The sequence below is a fragment of the Channa argus genome, chromosome 16 (assembly GCF_033026475.1).
Source record: "Channa argus isolate prfri chromosome 16, Channa argus male v1.0, whole genome shotgun sequence".
Classification (NCBI taxonomy): domain Eukaryota; kingdom Metazoa; phylum Chordata; class Actinopteri; order Anabantiformes; family Channidae; genus Channa; species Channa argus.
Window position 1 is genome coordinate 9,183,078 of NC_090212.1, and position 20,521 is coordinate 9,203,598.

General features: G+C 40.2%; 1 protein-coding gene and 1 long non-coding RNA gene across 7 annotated transcripts in view; one reads left to right on the top strand and one right to left on the bottom strand.

The window, feature by feature from the left end:
* LOC137101590 (regulator of G-protein signaling 6-like) overlaps positions 1-20,521 on the top strand; it is a 38,489-nt gene that overhangs the window by 15,794 nt on the left and 2,174 nt on the right. For 4 of the 6 annotated variants that reach the window (XM_067480201.1, XM_067480203.1, XM_067480204.1 and 1 more), the window contains exons 4-17: positions 10,692-10,791; positions 11,452-11,502; positions 11,604-11,710; positions 12,756-12,807; positions 13,277-13,341; positions 14,553-14,629; positions 15,485-15,566; positions 15,877-15,951; positions 16,438-16,539; positions 16,687-16,859; positions 17,160-17,285; positions 18,093-18,279; positions 19,413-19,502; positions 20,419-20,478. In XM_067480201.1, coding sequence (XP_067336302.1) covers positions 10,692-10,791; positions 11,452-11,502; positions 11,604-11,710; positions 12,756-12,807; positions 13,277-13,341; positions 14,553-14,629; positions 15,485-15,566; positions 15,877-15,951; positions 16,438-16,539; positions 16,687-16,859; positions 17,160-17,285; positions 18,093-18,279; positions 19,413-19,502; positions 20,419-20,478 — 1,347 coding nt within the window. The remainder of the gene's footprint in view (positions 1-10,691; positions 10,792-11,451; positions 11,503-11,603; positions 11,711-12,755; positions 12,808-13,276; positions 13,342-14,552; positions 14,630-15,484; positions 15,567-15,876; positions 15,952-16,437; positions 16,540-16,686; positions 16,860-17,159; positions 17,286-18,092; positions 18,280-19,412; positions 19,503-20,418; positions 20,479-20,521) is intronic. The other 2 variants (XM_067480206.1, XM_067480207.1) reach the window with 2 other exon arrangements.
* Positions 8,379-10,087, bottom strand: LOC137101699 (uncharacterized). The gene is made up of 3 exons (XR_010911099.1): positions 9,948-10,087; positions 9,340-9,426; positions 8,379-9,032 (listed from the first exon to the last, which is right to left on the bottom strand). It is a non-coding gene; the product is annotated as an uncharacterized lncRNA (long non-coding RNA).

Consider the following 20,521-nt stretch of genomic DNA (forward strand, 5'->3'; position numbering starts at 1 on the left):
GATTCTTATGTGAAAAGTCTTAAAGCAGGTGTGACTGGGTGGATTGCCATCCCATGCTGAAATAAAACCAGCTGTCACATGTAGGAAGGATACAGCTGTGGAGAAAACAGAAAAGGACACCTCACTTCATTTTGAAATATGTTGAGAGGATATTGGATCACAACGCACGGATAGTCCTTTTCTAGAAAGCCTATTCAATAATTCAATGGTGTGATGTGTGTGGTTGCAAATTTATAGCTTTGTGGACATAATAGATGGATCATTTTTGGCTCCCCTGAGGTGAAAGAATAAAAGATTTATGAGCGATTTTGGTCACTGCCTAGCAATGCATTAGCTAGCGCTGAAGGTGGTCTGTTTACAGTATAGATAATCAATCAGCCGTGATTAAGGATTAGATACCATAAAACATCATACTGTAGCTTTCAGGTTTTACTTTGTATCAATTCTATCATCCAGTCAGTCAATCAGCGTTTGAGGTAACATTGCCCTGCAGCATATCCTGTTATTAAACAGCTTCTCCCAGCCACCTCAGGCCTCATTCAGTTTCATTAAAAGGTGATTAGGGGAGGATAATGTTAGCATCTCCTCTGCAGGACCCTATCAGGAAGATGAGTCATCCCCTCAGGGACTGAGGTCAGCAAAGCATGGGACAGGTGTGTGGTGCTGCCTGCTGCCCTGTGGCACTCACAGATGAAATTTATCCTCCATATGTCAGCCCAACTGCTCAAATTACCTGTACCTGTGAGTTGGAAGTGACAAGGCTTTATTGCCAGCAGTTGAAATCTGTCACCCACTGAGAACAGACCTCTTTTCATAGGATCTTGCTAGATTTTAAATGATGTTTTAAGAACAATATCCTGATGGTGTATGATTTTATACGCAAAAATGTGTGAGTTATGCTGAGAAAGTCCAGAGGAACATCTCCCTGCTGTATTCCACTACGCCTCCTCTCTCTTTCATAACAGGCCCTTCACTAAGTCCCTCTGTTGTCACAGTAACGCTCCTTGCCCCTAAAAGCCTGTCAGCATTCTCACACTTACAGGGAGAACCAACACAGGTAATAGGGACATCAGGTCGGCGGTAACAGTAGTGTGTGGGTGACAGTCAGGTAAGGCATGTAGCTTAAAGATACTCACCGGTGCTATAAAAAACCTCTCCTATACCAGTAGCCATGGCAGGAAATCCATGCATCTTGAAAGGTCAAGGACCTCGCATGTGAACATATAAACAGAGGAGAAACAGAGATGAGAACAGAATAATTTTGAGCTGATGTATAGCATGTGTAGTAGATATAACATACTGCCGCTCAAGTTAGTGAAGGATTCGGGAGCAGATGGCATTATAGAGTGATGAAATAATAAAAGATCTTGGCTCAGCCCATTAAGATGTGATGCATCATTTAGCTGTAAAGTGCCTCTGCATGCTACATACACATACATACACATTAACTATACAGTGTAGTTGTGAAAGGCTAAAGACCAGTCCGAGTGTGTTGTAATGGATGAAGCTGAGCACAGATGGGAGAAGTCGGACCTGCCCACAAATTTTGCATTTTGCTGTTACTTGAATAAACACTTTTGGTGGTTGCACAAGACCTATTTGTTATCATGCATATTAAAACAATTAAAGAGAAGGACATGTTGATTTGAGAAGATGTAGAAATTAGCAGTTCAGACTGTGTATTGTCAACTCTCACAACTTAAAATAGCTTTATTGTCATCACTGCACCCCCACTGGGGTAAGCAGTGGGAAGCCACAGGGAGCACCTAGAAAGCTAGTGTTGAGTGTCTCAAGGATACACCTGGTGTGTGGGATGGGATTTGATCCTGTGGTCTTCTGCATTCCAGCCAGAACCTCTACCTAATGAGGCACCAGGAAGAAGTAATGCTGATGAATTTTAAAGCCCAAGGCCTTTGTTTCTCTTTTCCTTTCATTTTCCTTTTTCTTTCCTTCCCTTTGGTTTCTTTTTTCTTTTCTTTCCTTTCGTTTCCTTTCCTGTCCTTTCTTTCTTTACTCAGACTCTGAGTAACACTGTGATGACAGAATTTGTCTCCTGTGTCTCAGACATCAAGAACAGACTTGTGGCCTCAGTGAGGGCACAGGCAAATCTAGGCTTGATGACACCTCCCTCTCTCTCTCTCTCTAACCCATTTACCATCAGGCCTCAAGGAATGGGACTGGCAGTATTGGCGTGTCAGGGGACATCAAAGATAGACAGATGGTCCTGAGGTTTTCCCTCAAACAACTCTCTAGCAGATTTAATTACATCATTAGCTGGTTCAGTGCCCCAGATAGGTAGCCACAATGAAGATATATTGATAAGGAATGGGAAAAAGATGGAAATTGAACATAAATTCATACATACATACAAAGTGTGTTCACTAATTCATACTTACAAAGTGACTGTAAAAGTACCTTCTATGAGATCCTAAAGAGGTCCTAAATTACAACACTATGGAGACTTTTGCCTAGTCTGACGCCCCCACAGGGTGCCCTAAACTTCATCTTCACCCACGTCCTCACAATAGGACAACTCCCACCCAACACTCTTACAACATTTTTGATTTCCACTTTCACATTTTAGCGCTTTACAAAAGTAAATGCACCGAGTAAGAAAACTTAGACTTCCCCTGGGACTGAGAGGCAAAAAGACAGCAGTGACTTGAGGAAGAAATAAAAAGCTGGTATATGATTAAAAAACAATCGGTCAGTTAGCAGCAGATGCTTTCTGCCTGGTACAGTCTGTTCTCCACACTGCACCAGCTCTCTATTGTTTATTTCTTACACCACATGTAAATAGTCTTCCTTTTCTTTTCTTTTCTAATTGCAGACTGGTAGCTGTAGAAGTACAGAACCTTATTAAAGCCCTAACCTTTCCAGAGTCTCACAGGCACTCACATGGTGTAAATAGTGTTTGCCACGAAAGTAGCCTCCCTGCATGCAAATTGCTGTTGGTGAATAGTTTGTAAGGTATATCTTGCACAGGAGTGAACTGCAGGTAACATGACTCTTTCTCTGAGCCAAATGACCTTTTGTAGCTTGTAGCTGTACTGTAGCTGCGGTTCCTTTCTAACAGTTATGGACTCACACAGAGCAGAGTAAAACCAGCCCATAAAAGCAGACAGTCAAATGTGTGGCTGCTGATGCCCTTCATTTCAGACAGCATCTTTTAAAAGGAGCCCCTGTATCTGGACAGGGCACTTTGTTTTAGAGTGGACTATCTATGCAGAGGAGCAGTGGACTCCTGTTTTCCTGGCACTCAAGCCCTTAGCAACCCGTGGAGTATCTAACAACAGACATTTACAAGAGGGGAGATGATCTTTTTCTGTCCTCCTTGAGTGTCATCAACAGAAATGTGGCCTGATGAGTCACTGTGGTTTATATGTACGTTTATACTCTCCTGCGTAGGGCCTGACATAGCTTAGCAGCAATTTCATTGAATTGTGCTCACAAGAATTTTGCAAAAAGCTTTGAAAGCATCTCTTTTGATTTTGAGAAGCATAAAGGCAGCTTGTTAATTCCTCCTTTTTAAAAAAAGGACAAAAAAACCCCTCTGACAACAAGATTATCCCTCTTGTCCAAAGAACTCAATCTGTAATTGTAATTTAGTCAAGTTGGCATGCTGCCCAAGCTGGATCCAAACTTGACAAACTTTTAATTGCTTTGCTCCTTTTGCTACTGTGTTGCCATGGTGATGTGAATCTAAGCTGACGCAAAGACAGGCTGACCCATCCCATCTCCAAAACTCTCAACATTGCACTCTCGTCAGTTACCATAAGGGATCCTTAACTGGCCCAAACAAGCGACAAATGTCCTCATCAACACTCCTTGTCCAAACATATGCTACTGATTGGTTCAAAGTGAAGCACAGCATCACAGTTGGACACTTCTGGATCTCAGAAAGTTTCCCCTGAGGAGCATACAGCTGAATGGGCAATCAAGCAGCAGCTAATTGGACTCTTTGCACAGCCCTGTACCTCTGGGACTTTTGTCAGGACAGGGTTTTACAGTATGTTGCTGTTAGGCTAAAGAGACAGAATGCAACTGGTATGTGATTAAATTACACATGAATCAGCAGTGCAAAACCTGACTGGAGGCAAGAATTCTCCTAAACAATTTGAATCAATTGCAGATTAGCAGCAATAGATGTAAACTATGAAATGTTTCAGTGATTTTGTGAACACATTTGCAGACATGAAACCAAGATTGTCTCTGTTTTATTATTTTGTCTCAGTGCTCCAGCATACATTTAGCAGGCTTTTGGTAAAATTATGTAACCTAGAGATCCCATATTTGAGTGAAGAGAATTCTTCATCTTCACGTTCAGACAATTTACTTTAGTGCATTTTCAATCCATTGCCCGTAATGATTACAGGGATTACATATAAAAGGTATTGACAGAAGGGAAATGGCTTCACTGGAGAGTAAAAGGCTTTTTTCAGCTGTAGGACCTGATTGGAAAACTGTTGTTTATACAAAAAAAGTTTTTTTCTTGAGGGCATTCCTGTGGAGATGGCAATTTGGAGAATCAATGGATGAGTGAACTTGTCTCTTGCAGAAATGTTAGGACTAAGTTGATGACTGAAATGCAATATTAGACCCGGCAGAAAATTTGTTTTTGATAATGATGAGAACCACCAAGAGTCCTGAAATGTTTTTGTAGTTGTGTTCATATGCAGATGCTGTACACATGACTGTGCATGGGTATGTGTCAGTGTGTGGTCAAGTATGTGCAAATGTGATTCATTCACACATCTCCAAAGCAGTAGGTCCAAAGCAGAAGTTTCTAGCCACCCCTCCTGCTTGGTAGGGCTTCTCTAGTCTGCTGTGTTGCTCCTGTCAATGTCTCTCCCCTGGGTGTCAGATCCAGCAGAGAAGCTCTCACAGCTCCCTCATCACAACGTGGCATGCTTAGACAGTTGGAAGGAGAGATTGGAGAGGAAGGTCTGTGTGTGGGGAGCACTTCGCTCTCCAAGAAGCTTTATTATTCTCACCTCGTTCCCCAGGGCACCGCACGCCAGCTGGAATTCAATTAATTATGCAACCAGTATGACGCAGAGGTCAAAAAAGTGCTTGAAAAGTATGGTGTGACAGGCTGTGTAGTTTGAAAAAGTTACTTCACAATACATCAACCAAAAAGTAGAGGCCAAGACAACAATCATGCACTGAATATTAAAAACACAATTATTTTTTGCACACAGCATTAACTTCATTATTGAGCTTTCTTAAATACAATGTAAAATGACATGAATACATAACAAAACTGCAGAAACAGGAAAATCAAACAAACTTTGCACAGTTTTAGCAAAGAAAATAACTTAATTTAGAGAAAGAAAATGTCACTATATACAATTTGGGTCAGGTGTGAAAAATATCTACTTTACATGTACAAAAATTACATGTACAAAAACACACACAAAAAGCATCATATCAGAGTTTCCACCAAAAGAAATACAAACCATAGCTAGGGGCCAGGTTAGTGGTGTCCTACTAGCCCACAAGTGTCTGCAAACATAAATACTACAAAAGATAGTGCTTATGACAACACATGCAGGGTGAAAGCATTGTGAGAGCTACTGTGGTATGAGTCAGCAGGGACGGGGGGTGGGTGTGTGTGTGGATGGGATGGGGTGGGGTGGGGGTAGGGGTCAAATCAGCCACATCCACACACTGGAGGAGAGTTTAAATTTAAAGTACTCAAACACCCTGCAGCAGCCTGAAATCCCCACAATATACAAGAAAGAGCTGTGCAATTTAGTAGTGCTTTAAGGCAAGGAACGATTTTAACGTTTATAGATAAGTTTAAATGAGCCAGGGCAAAACAAAAACAGTTAATCTATGCCTAAGCTAATTAATACAGCAACTGACCTAAAGCAAATAAAAAGGCAAAGCAAAGGAACTGATCAGTCTATGGTAAAGTAGTAACTGTGAAAACAACAATTCTGTTATTGTCCAAACCAAAAAACATGTTAACACGAAAGCACATTGGATCCTGGATCTGGAGTCTAAACTCCACAATGCGATGTTTAGTCAATGCCTCAATGAGGAGTTTTTTTTTTAACACCTTGTTGAAGACTTTATAATACAAAACTTCAGCTTTACAAACAAAGCTCCCAACCTCTGACATAAGTCATAAAGACCCATCACAGCTACTGTATGAATGTATAGTGTAGACTATTTGCACTAAGGCCAAACTGACTCTTTATTACAGTTTTTCTATTAAATGTTAAGCATTACTAATGTTAAGGGTTTATTTATATTTCCTCATCCTCCAGAGATTTGTAGCGCAGCTGTAGAGTCTCTGTATGGTATTGATTATTTTAATAACAACAACAAATGAAAAATCACTACAGTTTTTAAAGGTTATTTAAAACGATTTAAGGGGTATTATTTTCTCTGCACATTAAAGCCAGAAGAAGGAGGAAGGAGTACAGGTTTGCTTTCATCAAATTAGGAACATTATGACATGCTACTGTGCAGAGAAATGCAGTGATCTGCTCTAATTTATAATAGAATTAAGCATAACATAATACAGTCCTAATAAATTCTAATGAATTAAAAATGTGCTTGCGTTGTGATAGTGTTTTATTTAGCGATTGTGTTATGAGGTTTTTAAAGAGAAATAACAAACAACAGTAAGGGATTTTCAGTTGCAATTACAAATACATTGTGTCTTTTAAGCACATTTTGATAATCATAACCAGAGTAATTAATATTAAGGAAGTATTCAGACACTAGAATGAAAAAAAATTTTTTTTCAAGAATGACTTTGCAACTTTGAAGCCTTTCGAATCTTCATCACTATTTCATTCTATTACATATCATTTCATCTCCCTTCAGCTCTCACTGATACATCATAGTCATCTCCGGGCCATTAATGTGTCTTTTTGCCTGTCACCTGGACATCCATCCTTTCTCTCACAGACCCGTATGTCTGTCAACAATGACACATGTGCCTGAGCCTGCTAATGACTGTTGAATCATTCATGGCACTATTACTACCTAATCCATCTTTTGGTAGCAGTGCTCTCATTTCTGAAGACTGGGGCAGTTTTTAATAGCTCCATCTCTGGCCATTTAAAAAAAAGGAGAAAAGGGTTCAATTAGTAGGTGAAGTGACTGTTTCCACACTTGCTGCCTGCCTACTGGAATTCAGTACTTTGCATTTCCTTGATGGTTATTTTTGTCGCCCATGCTCCCATTAATATGGTTTTATTTCGCCTCATTAAGTCCCAATTACAAAACCATGTTAAGGGAGGAAGTGACATCGCATTTTTTAGATTAGAGGCTTCTCCTGCCATGTGGAGGAAAAGCTTTTTATAACTGGTGGCCGTATCTACAGTACATCACCTCTACTCTGTGCCTCACATTTTCCCTAAACCTTTGTCTTTCTACATTTGCCATACACACCAACACATGACTCATGGCAACACACACCCATAGGCAGACAAACGTGCAGCCATGTGTTGATATAAATTTGAATGTGTGTCCTGCAAATGCAATAATATGGGGGCAAGATTCACAAGAGTTCTCCTGATAATCATTTATAGAGCTTTGTGGTGAGGGGAAAAGTGCTGTTATCGTGGGCTAGCAGCAATGTTCGGCTTTTAACAACCCTCCACAACAAGCAGCAAACACCATTAGCCTGTACATCCAGGAGATATGATGTGCACTATCTGTAGCTGTGTGAAGTACTGTGCTTCTTGTCATCCTATAGGAAGATAATGAGTTCCTCATTCTGTGCCGCTAAACCCCACCCAAGGTCTTTTATTCCACGAGAACAAAAGGGCTTAATCTTTTCCATGTTGTTGCATCTCAGGGGTACTTGAGGAGTCTTTCAGAGTTGAAATGAATGCAAGCGATTTCAACACTTTTTCTCTCTTTTTGTGTAGGAAAGGTTTTTCATCAGAGGAGAGATTGTCACGTTTTGGTGCTAATTTGTTGCTAATCTGTCCCTGATTGTGCTCATGTAAAACTGTTTATGTTCCTGTGTAGGCAAAATCAGGCCTAAAATATCTAGGCTCTGTTCACAACACAGAGGCCACACGTACCTCCCTTAATTCTCTCCCCTCTGCTCCGGTAAGAGATTGACAAACAGAGTTAGGCAATTAATTCTCCAGTTATGGATTATTGATGATTTATGCCAAGACACTTTTCTTCACCTTATGGTGAGATAATAGTCCTGCCATGTAGTTTCTACCTCTGTGCTCTGCATTATATGTGCAATTAAATCCATATACATCTAGGTGTTTTGTTGTATATTCAAAAGGCATGTGTAGGAATCATCCATTTAATGCTTTTCTGGGCAGCAAGATTCTTTAATTGTGATGTGGTTGAGTAAAAGTGCTTTCCTCTATTTAACCTTGAATCCCCTTTTCCAAATGTTATAGTAGTAGGCAACACACAAGAATTAAAGAATATAGTGTTGATTTAATGAGCTGAATCAAATATTTCAAATATAGTATTTATTTATATTACCACAGCAAGTTTCCTACAGTTATTAGTGTACAAATAAGGTTTGCCAAATAGGTTTGCTTGCTGTAAATTGAGGAGAAAGCCAGAAAGAAAAACACACATATTCTCAAACTTGGAGGCATGGTTGGCAGATGGGCTCTAAAACCGTGTCAACATGTTGGTCAAATCCTAAATAGCCACTGGCTCATTAAAACATTAGAAATGCATAATACAGAGTGTGAATGTAAAAGGTAAAACTGGCTATGTCACCACAAGTTAAATATTCAGTGCCTAGAGCTCCTTTGTAGACTAAAGCCCCAAAACACACAGTATCACTGGGTTGAGCATGAGATTGCACTGTAGTTTGTAGTCAATCTCATACACGCCATCCTGTTGCCATAAATCCCTACTATGTACCAAATATGTAGATAGTGACTGAAAATAGCCCCCAACAAATACACCATTTAGCCCTGTTTACAGTGCTAGATATTTTGGGAAATGACAGACATTCTTCTTCTTTTGAACCCGAACCCTTCACCCAAACTCAGCCAACTCCACCGGGCTCTTCCTTGTTCACACTATTTATAGGAAACAGAGATCAAAGCAGAAAAACAAGTCCTTATAAGTATAGAACAATATGAAATGCAATTATTCACATAATGATAATATAGCATTGCATTTTTCCATGATGAATGAACAGTGTAGAAAGAAGAGATGAGCGGATGCAAGCAGTATCCAGAAGTAGATGAAAGAAAGCAGGAAGGATGTCTTTAAACCCGACCCCCATCACCTCATCAGCTTTGTCATACAGTTTATGCACTTTTGTGCACATGCATGTGTGTCAGTGTGTACAGTTTGCTCAGATTAGCATCTGAGTGCACTTACCCACTAGACAGATGCTTAGGGAGACATAAAGAATGAAACAGCCAGCGCGATGACCTCAGCAGCTACTGTACGACATATGGTTGGCTGCTGATAATACATTTAGGTGGACAAAATCAGAATCTTTTGATGTTAATTGAGTTCTAGTTAGACTCCACCAAGCAGCTGTTCACTTTAATATAAGACCTGAGCTCACTACCTATAGTTACCATAGTTCCCTGTGTTTCACCAAGCAAGGAACCTACCTCTACCTGCATTTTCACTGAAGGATCTAGGGTCTAAATGTAGCTCTGGGCGATAGTTTTACACTGTTTCAGGTCAGGATCTATAGAGCTGAATGTGGATAATTGTTCAGATGCCACCCAGAATTTCACACTTGTGAATGTGGAAATTCAGGTTACAATGCAGTGGATGGGCTTTTACGCTATACTACTCTTTACTACTCTTTACTCTTCACTCTATTTGTTGGACTTTAGTCTCTGGGAAAGAAACATACCAAGAACCTTCTAGTATTCTTTGTAGCATTCACGTATTTAAGCCAAACACAAATTTGAAAAAAATAAATTGAGTAAATATTTTGTATGTTCATGTGTGTATGTGACAACACTTACTTTCTGTTTGTCCATGTGTGTGCAAAGCACGTGTCCATGTCCTTGAATGACTAGCTCTTCCCTGTTTACTGTACTATCCCCTGTGTAGTGCCTCAGTGACAAGCTGTGCTGTGCCAGGCCTAATTTTATGTGGCTGATGTGTGATGTGTTTCAAGCTCTTGCTGCGTTGGAGGTGTGATGTTTGTTTCTGCCTCTAGGGAACAGCTGTGACAGCTTTTCGCAATAGGCCAAATCTCCTGACCCATGTTACAGCTAAACAAATAACCCCAACCTTTGACCTAATGGCAGTTTATCTCTACGGTCTGAGCTTTTTAGAGTGAAATAGGGGGTTTCTATATATGACTATCAAAACCAGCTTTGTTTAGGTATGTTTGCCAAGGCAAGATCTGAATGAGCCTTGCCACAGGTCCAGTATCACCTGCCTGGAGTCCACTGCATATTAAACTGGTTTCCATCCATCAGTATGTAGAATCAAATTTGACAATGCAGGCGAGACAAATTGACATCGTTTTATTGTTTGTTGCAAACAATAATAATTTGAACGGCATAAAAAAATCAACCCATCACACTTTGATTTAAACAAAACCTACAGTAGTTTGAAGTTAAATCTGATCCAATCAGTATTTCTGTATACTAACAAATGACTAAGTCATCATTTTATTTTAAGAGAAAGATGTTGGCTGCTGTAAAAAATATATCATGTGATTACACTTTAAAGACAACCTCCCTCTGGTTTTCCCACAGATCGAAGACATTGTTACACGAATACAAGATGAGAAAGCTGGAGGTGTAGCCATCCGTACGGTCAAAAGCTTCCTCTCCAAGATCCCCAGTGTGGTGTCAGGTTAGTACGTGCATGTTTACTGTATAGGACTGCCTGTGATTACATGTTTCAATATGCTGCAGCTCCTCTTCCTTATTAAGGCCTTACGTTATCTGATGTAATGACAACTGTGTTTGTGAGTGTGCATTAATGTCTCACGCAGCAAGAGAGGTTGGTGAGATTGGACAACTCAGAATCAGTAGAACAAATATGACCTTTTGGGCTCATTTAAATTGCTGCTACTGCAAATGGAGGCAGATGATGTCTTTGCTGATAATACCTCAGCCACCGAGGAAACTGCCAGTAGTGTGACACTAGTTTTCTCCTTTTCTGTTTCGTCCCTCTGTGTTTGCACTATAGTCCTGTATGGTGCATGTGTGTGCTTGTAAACGAAATGAGTCATGACTGTTGGACGAGGGGTTACTCCCCCTCTCCTAGACACTGTTTCTGAGTCAGTCCTTCACATGGCTCCCCCCAACCTGGCGGTCTCACAATCTCTATGCCAAACACAAAGAGTGCACCAAAATTGTGCTGTCCAAGAACAGAGAGAGGAGTGCAGATCTGTTAACATTATGTTAGATTTATATTTCCGCTCAGCTTCGACAACAGAGTAAAATCACAAAGATTTCATCAAAGCTTATATGAGGTCCCTTATAACCAGTGTTCTTCTCTGAATACCAGGGTCGGAAATTGTTCAGTGGCTAATGAAAAACCTCTTCACTGAGGATCCAGGTATGATAATCTGTCATTACACGTAGATCTCAACTGAAAAGGAAGCAACTTTAAATCATCGCCTCTTCTTCCCAACTGTGTAACTTATCTCATGTCAACAGCTGAAGCCATTCACCTTGGGAGTCTGATCGCTGCCCATGGCTATATCTTCCCCATCTCTGACCACGTCTTGACACTTAAAGATGATGGAACCCTTTATCGTTTTCAGGTACAGAAAGCTCTGCAATGAGAGTGCCCTTGACTTGTGCGTGAGAGGAGGCCTTTAAATATAGAATAATGAGATGATGTTAGTTTATCAGGGGGATATGTTTATTACGTGATGCTAATGAGAGCAATCCTTGCTAAGCCTATTACGCATTCCACCAAGGTCAATACTGTATACCCCTGCTGAACGTAAGCCCACAGAACATGGCCCATGGTCCAGCTGTGCAGCTTGTCAGAAGTGTATTTTGTTTTCTTTGCTTCATCTGATTTAGCATGAACCTTGACAGGTCTCTAAGATGGCTATGGGCTCTAAGATGACTCATTACTGTGATCGGACTATTGGCATCTTAAGACAGCCAGACTGCTACAGTAGACAAGCTCCTCCATGGGAACTGCTGAGCTGGCTGCACGCTGGCTCTGCACTTTTTACTGTCTCCAGCCTTTGCCCTCTGCCATAATCTACCTCTGAATGCATTTATCTTTACCTCAATTGCTCAAGATTAAAACCCATTATTGTGCCTGTGCAGGGAGGGCAGCATGTGTCACACTTGCTCCATTCAGTGGGGGCTAAAAATATTCTCTTTGTTGTTGTCGTGATGCAATAGGCCCACGTCATCAGAACACCAAAAAAAGATCCACACAGCATTTGAAATGTATAGGCCAGCCTCAATAAATGTGCTGCACGAAATAGTGACAGGGAAAATGGTTTGCTAGTCTAAAAATAGATACTAAGCATGTAGAAGACCCAGTTTTTCTGACAACTGTCTTGTGTCACAAATGAGCTGTTTTGTACATGGTGCTGTGGAAGACTTATAGATAAACTTGATCTTCTCAGACCTGAAATTACAGTTAATATGCTGAATGAGAGCATGTTCACCTTTGTGTTCTTTACACTGAAACAAGCTCATTCATCAGCATTGGCCTTTGCCAAATAGAGTGTGGGAGGTAGGAGAAACAAGATTTTAAAATAAAATCAGCAAGAAAAATAAATGCATCTCTGAATATTTAAATAAATAAACATCTGTACAATTTCCTTCTGTTTTTATCAGTCTCCATACTTCTGGCCTTCAAATTGTTGGGAGCCTGAGAACACAGACTATGGTGAGTCACACAGTGTTTGCCTCTATTTCCAAACCAGTAAGGTCTTGTTAATTCCTTCAGCTGTTCCTCTTTACCCATGTCTGAAGCACAGCTCATACAGTAGCAATGTTCTGAGTATCGATCCAGGCAGGCCATTCCTTGTAATGTATCTGGCCCTGAGGAACCCCCACTAGAGGGAATCCAAGAGGATAAGATTTGCCTAACAAAATAATGGAACATTGAACAATATTGCCACATCTCCGGCTTTTAGCGTGGTTATTTACTAGAGGCGTGTTATGTCAAAACACAACACTTGCCTGTCTGCTCCAGTATAACATTTATTAGTGTTGATTCACACAGCAGAGACTGCACAAAAAAGTCCACCATCAGTTGGCGGTAACCTGTTTGCATTTTGTTGTTACAGAGCACACAAACCAATTGACTAATTTTATATACTTCTTCATGTCTTGCTCTTTCTTCCCTCCTTTAGCCATTTACCTGTGCAAGCGGACCATGCAGAATAAAGCAAGGCTTGAGCTAGCTGACTATGAGGCTGTAAGTACACTGTCATTTTGGTTTCGGTAATTCCCAGAAAGCATTCACTTCAACGCTATCATTGATATGATGACACCACTGCATGAAGTTCCTGTCTGTTTCACTTTGCTGAAAAACAAAAGAGTAGAGTGTGTCATCTAGTGCCTTGAAATGATGAAATCCACTCTTACCAGCAAAAAGCCATTATCAAATGACAGACTACAAATATGTCCAAGGCGTTTTTTTCTTTTTTTAAAAGCGCCACTTGACAGGATTTAGTGCAGGCCCCAAATTGTAAACAAAAATATCTATAGGCCTACCTTCCATCAGTAAATCAATACAGTCCCAAGAGAGGCATTACTGCAGTGCTGATCTCTTGCTGTTATACAATAGCAATCCACTCTACTATAATATTCTAAATTACTCTGCAACTATTGTCCAGTAGACTTCCTTTCTCTCATATTCAGGTCACTTTATGCCGCCAGGTCTCATTGCTCTCCCTGTTACATGCCTGCTATTTTTTTCTCTCTATGAAATGAGGTCATGTACTGTAAATTTGACAGATGCTTGTTTGGGTGGTCCTCTTAATATAAATCAAATTGAATTAATTGTGTCCTAATAACGCCCCATATTTTAGTTTCACTTCTGATATGTTTACCAAGCTGTCTTGACTCTAGGAAGTGATTAGGTGACTACTATTTGGGCACATTACAGAACCCCTAGTAAGGCCGCAGCATAATTTCTAAGTTTGTTTTTCATTGATAAGGAAACAAGATATAACATATTAATTAGTGAGTGACTAGTGACTTTGACCAGAAATAAGTGTATTTCCCAAAATGCCAAACTACCCCTTAAGTATTATTTAGTTTTCCCTTCAAAATAACCCACCGTAGATGCCTAGCTTGTAAAAGCTTTCTCTTGTTTTCACTAAACTACTAAATGGCTTCTAGCTACTATTTATATTTAGTGAATAACTTTTTAACTAACTCCCAACAGCTGTTAGTTACAGTTGGTACAGTGACTCAGTTAAAAAACAAAACTGAATGTATGTGTGAAATTCAAATGCAGTGTGTCAGCAGTTCACAACTTGGTAAGGCAAATGGTAGTCAGCTCATCTCAAAAATAGGTATCCAAAGTTTTGGCTTGGCATCACATTTTGATATAGTAACTTTTTTCAAAGCCTTGGATTAACATAACCTTATCTCGTAACACTGTCTGATTGGTTTCTCCAGGAGAATCTTGCCCGACTACAGAGGGCTTTTGCTAGGAAGTGGGAATTTATTTTCATGCAAGCTGAAGCTCAAGTCAAGTGAGTACATGCGTGTACATGTGAATGTACGTCACCTGTTCACATCAATATCAGTCCAATGCAACACATTTGCATAGGGAAGATGTCATGCTGATCAACAAGTGTCACACATTTTATGACAGTTAGCTGTGTAGCTGCAGACCAGTCACAGTGCTAATGCCAACCATAGCAGTAAAACGACCAGGTAGTATTAATGTTGTGGCTGATCAAAGTACAGTACATCCACTAACTTCTGGCTATATGCATGAGGTGTCCCAATGAGAGGATGCTTTCATGTGTATTGTTAATTAGGGGTTGTTCCCGTGTTGTTGTTTTTTTTAGTAACATTTCTCTGCTTTTGTGTTCTATTGTGACTTGGGTGGTTACATGCATTGAACACAGCAAGTATTTCCTCTTTTCTTTCTTAGTAAGGCTTCCATCTGGTGGCTGGTATGTGTAAGCACAGTCCTTGCTGTCTTTAGGCGAGGACACAAGCTTCATCTTTTGTGTGTACAAAATATTTAGAGAAATTAGATTTAGATTCAGATTCAGATTACATCGACAGGTGATAGCTCTTTTGTACAAGTGGCAGTTATATGCACCTTCTCACATCTGGGTTTACTCCTCAGATGTGAGAAGGTGCTAAAAGCAAGGGCTGAAAAGTAAATGTCAGTTATGTAACAGCTCTACCTCACCAGCGTCAACAGGAATCGCTTGGTGAAGTGAGCATACAGGTTGCTCTGTTGCTCAATTATATTAGTGTGTGTGAGTGTGTGTGTGTTTGTGTGAGACCTATTTGTGACCTAACTGAGGGGAAATCATTTACAAAGTTTGGCATATGTCAGTGTATGACTGTCAGATTTCCTCTGTCCAAAGGATTGACAGGAAGAAAGACAAGGCAGAAAGAAAGATCCTGGACAGTCAAGAGAGGGCATTCTGGGATGTCCATCGGCCAGTGGTGAGTTAAGACCACAGTCATGAAAGAAGAGGAGGAAATGAAACAAGGTTAGATGCTGTGACTGTACAGTAAATTAACCAAAAACCAAAGGACTCCTACATGGACTGACAAATTTAGCATTTAAAGCCTAAAAACTGCGGATTTAGCTTCTCACTTTGTCAATTTGCATACAAGCCTTCTGTGAGTGGGGCATTGCTGAATAGAGAAACAGCTTCATATTGTGTGAGGAGGACAGGCATAGACAATAAATGCTGAGAAAACACTATTATCTGACCCAGAAACACGCTCTGTCTCCTGCTGCCTCCCACAGCCAGGCTGTGTCAACACCACAGAGATGGACATCCGCAAGTGCCGAAGAGAGAGGAACCCACACAGAGTGAAAAAGGCAAGCAGATGAAGCTGGTTGGATATGTGACAGTTGGCTTTCCAACTTTCATATCATTATCTCAGCAGTGTTTTTTTGTTTGTTTGTTTTGTTTTGTTTTTGTTTTTTTCAACTTTTATCAACTTCCACAACCATCCCACAGAGGCTATAACCAGGACCTTACATCTGGTCATATACAAATAATTTTACCAAAAAATACAGTGACATAAGTTTTTATATATCATATAAACAGAATGTATAATATAGGCTTATAATGTTATTATAACTAATCAATCAACCTATCAACTAAAAATATTTTTATTTTGTCAGTTCGTAATTTTTGTAAAAATATGTGATGTAAAATTTAAAAGTAAACTAAATAAATGCATCATTTTTTTCTATATAGTCAAATCTTTGTAGACATAAAAAATAAGATTGAATACTAATTTTAGGTAACAAATACACTAAAACAAAACAAAAATTAACATGTTTGTCCTCTCGCTCCAGTCAGTGTATGGTGTACCAGATGATGGCCAGAGCCAGCCCAGTCCTGTCCACATCAGCTCCCAGCCAACCAGGAAGCCCACCAAAGAAGACGTGCAAAAGGAGGTAACTTACAAGGGGGCAGTGATCCATATAGGTCATTACCATCAGCCTGCCTCATCCATCCATCATAACAACAGTCGGAAAGGCAGACTGATGATTTGTTGCCTTATTTAGCCTCCACATTACTCACTCTCTCTCCCTTTTCATCAGATTACCTTCCTAAACATTCAGCTGGATAGACACTGTATGAAGGTGTCCAAAGTGGCCGACAGTCTAATGAGCTACACAGAGCAGTTCATTGAATATGACCCTTTTGTCTCTGCCATGGAGCCCCCCAACCCCTGGATTAGTGATGACACTTCCTCCTGGGACTTAGAGGCCAGGTGAGGTTGGAAGGTGCATGTTTTGATGTGGCCTTCAGCGAGAGGGTAATAATGCTTTAAACCAATTTCGAGGACAGGTGGAGTGCAGAGGTCTTGCTGCTGACGTGCATTTGTTGTCCTGAATTTGGAGGTATCTGGCTCCTTGTTTCTCATCTAAAAACAGTCCTGCTGTTGTCATTCCCAAAGGTTGACTCTGTTCTGACTTGCTGGTCTTTTTATTATTATTATTATTATTATTATTTTTATTTTTATTATTATTATAATATTCTGTTTTATTCTGCTGTTTTTTATTCTGAGCAGTCGTGATCCCAGCCAGCAGCGTGTGAAAAAATGGGGCTTTTCTCTGGAGGAGGCGCTGAAAGATCCGGCAGGACGAGACCAGTTCTTGAAGTTCCTAGAATCAGAGTTCAGCTCAGAGAACTTGCGGTGAGACTGGTATTAATATCATATCATATCATATCAATACTTTTACCTTTTTACCCTTTTCCTTTGTATTAAAGGATTTACGATTTTTTGTCTCTTTATAATACTGCATGCTAAAGAATGCAGGATAGTTTAGCAAAAGGGAAACCCTACAAATGTTACACATCAAAGTCTTAACCTTTAGCCTCCCAGGCATCTGACACCAGAGAGGCCTATGTAAAGCTCTGAGCGGAACTTTGCAAAATTTGATTAATTGCCTTTCGTGATGTCGCTAAACAAGTCTGAAATTTAAATAAAAATAATCTGGATGTGTGAACTGTGAAAGATTGTAGATTGGTCCTCATCTTTGGTTGAGGTTAAGAGTTTTAAGTTACATTACATTATCCTTGTAATTACAAGTTACTTTACTCTCTTACTCCACATTTACTCCACAGTACTGTAATTTGACAGTTACAGACACAAGTTACAAATTTGCTTAGTTTTGACCCACTACAACAAAAATAATCTTTCCTGTCCAAATTTATGTTTACACACAAGTTGCAAACAAATTAACTCATGAGCCTTGCAATGCAACAATTGCCTGGAAGTGTGGACATGTGTTTGAACGGTGGAATGGTGGCTCTGTGTGGCCCTGTGGTAAACTGGCAACTGGTTTACGATGTATCTTTTTTCCAATGACAGCTGGGATAAGCTCCAGTCCATGTGATCCTTAACAAGATAGGCAGTTAAGATAGTTGGTTAGACAGCATTTATATATACTGTATACATATTTTTGGAAGTTGTTACTGACCAGATATGGCATTGTTGTAGGTTCTGGTTAGCAGTGCAGGATCTGAAGAGGCGGCCTCTCCAAGAGGTGGCCTCCAGAGCACACGAAATTTGGCAGGAGTTCCTTGCAGAGGGAGCACCAAGCTCCATCAACTTAGACTCTCACAGCTACGAACGCACCAGCCAGAACCTCAAAGACCCTGGACGATACAGCTATGAAGACGCTCAGGTGAAGCGTGCTGTTTCTTTTTTGTGATGCTTTAAATGTTCATGCATGCATGAACGCAGTGCTAAGACTGTGTCTGAACAAACACCAGACACAGTATCAGCCCCTGTGGCTGTGCATCCCCAAGAACACAATAAACAGTTAAACATAGGAGGTGATGTTGTACATAAACCATTTGTCATTATAAGTTAAAAAAGTTATTTATTTATTTATTTAAAGGGCGACTTCACCAAATTTCAACTTGCTCTCTGTGGCTTTAGTTCAGGGTGTAAATGTACATTAATACTTTTAAACTTCCCACTGACTTTCCTTTATTAAAATATTTATCCAATTCTAGCTGAAAAACTCCTTCAGATGACATCACCTGGAGGTGTTTTTCATTATTAGGTGTTCAGATCTCTTTGGAACTCTGGAAAAGCAGGTTGACCATGATTACAAACTCCAAACTCTATATGAGCTACAAGATGACATAATCTGAACTGAAGGCTCCTCCAAGTGATGTCATCTGGAGGCATTTTTCATCTAGGGAAGTAAGTGGGATGTTTAATGGCATTTATGTAGATGCACTACCCAAACTAGAACCATATGAAGCAAGTTCAAAATCAGTGAAGGTGCCCTTTCAATTAATTCATATCAGCTTCAAGTCAAGTATAAACTCTATTTTGAGTTGAGAAGAGTTTACTATTGTCCACTGTGGACAGCACATACTGTACACAGCCCTGTATTTCCTCTCCATCCACTGCCCCATCGAAACACTAAACCCCTCCACCCCACTCATGTTACACAAGTGAATGAATGAGAGGGGACGGAGGAAGAGAGAAAGAGAGGAAAGAATAACCACAGAATGTGTTTGTGCCAGGTCTTAATGAGACGAGTAATGCCATGAATAGGTTGTTTGGTCGGTTCACCATGGTTTCAAAGTGGGCTGGTGATGTGTGACGTGCAACGCCTCTCCCTGGCAGGACATGACTCAGCTCTGTCTCACAGGACTCCACCGCTCATGTCAGCCCGCTCAGTTTGCATCACCCTCTCCACATGCATGCATTACCATAATCAAACCTCTCTTTATTTCTCTGCTCTCTTCTTTTTTCCCCTCATTTAAATTTTTTTCTCATCACTTTTTCTTTCCCTTGCAGGAGCACATTTTCCAGCTAATGAAAAGTGACAGCTATGCACGCTTTTTGCGATCCAACATCTACCAAGACCTCCTGTTAGCCAGAAAAAAGGTGGGCTGCACTCACTGACTACAGTGTCGTGTCTTCTGTTTATAAACCTTTGTAACTCTTATTTCATTGATCATATTTGTCAGATGATTTATATTTTAAATGTGTGTATTCCAGTGTCGTGTTTATGTCTATCAGAAAGATACGGTATTAATAATAGATGATGCAGAGTAATTTGTGGTGAAACTTGAAGTACCCTTACTGTTACTAACAACAGTTCTGAGGTATTTTATCAGTGCTTTATGACTTCAAAGCTGCAAAGGTGGGTTAGGTTTAATGTCATGTAGCTGCATTTTCCAGCACAGAGGCAAAGCCACTGTAACCACAATGTAGATGCAAACAAACTGCTAAATTATTTAAATTGTCAAGGAAAACCATGACATCACATGTGAAAGACAGATAATCTAGTGTGAAAAAGAGGAACAACCGAAACTAACCAACATACAGTAAACAGATGTGATGGAAAAGGGAAGTATAAGTGATTTACAGATACAACAGGCTAATGCAGATGAGTGTTTTAGCAGGTGATGATTTTTGTCGTTTTTTTTTTTTATTTTGTTATTTTTTTGTTACTGGAGTTTATCAATGTCATTATAAAATGTGCACAGCTAAACAAACACGCATTTAGCTGTTACTGTGTAATATGGAGCTTTTCAAGCGAATCCCAGCTGTTCATGCCTTTCTGCCTTTTCCCATTTGGACACTGCTCCTTCTGCTGGCCTGTTACTAACCCCACTCCATTTCCTAAAACAAATTAATATATGCAATCCCCCCCTCCCTCTTCACCTGCATTGTCCTCGGCCCTCATTTTTGCTTATGCTTGGCCCCTTTTTATTCCTCACTAACAACATCACTCCAAATCCTCGTCAACACCCGTACCTGACCCAAACACTCACCCTGCTTCCCCCTCCCAAAACAGCAGCCAGCAGACACTGAGCAGGGCCGCCGCACCTCCTTGGAGAAGTTCACCCGCAGTGTGGTAAGTCATTTGGAGCTGGGGCTGTTCATATCACAAACCACAC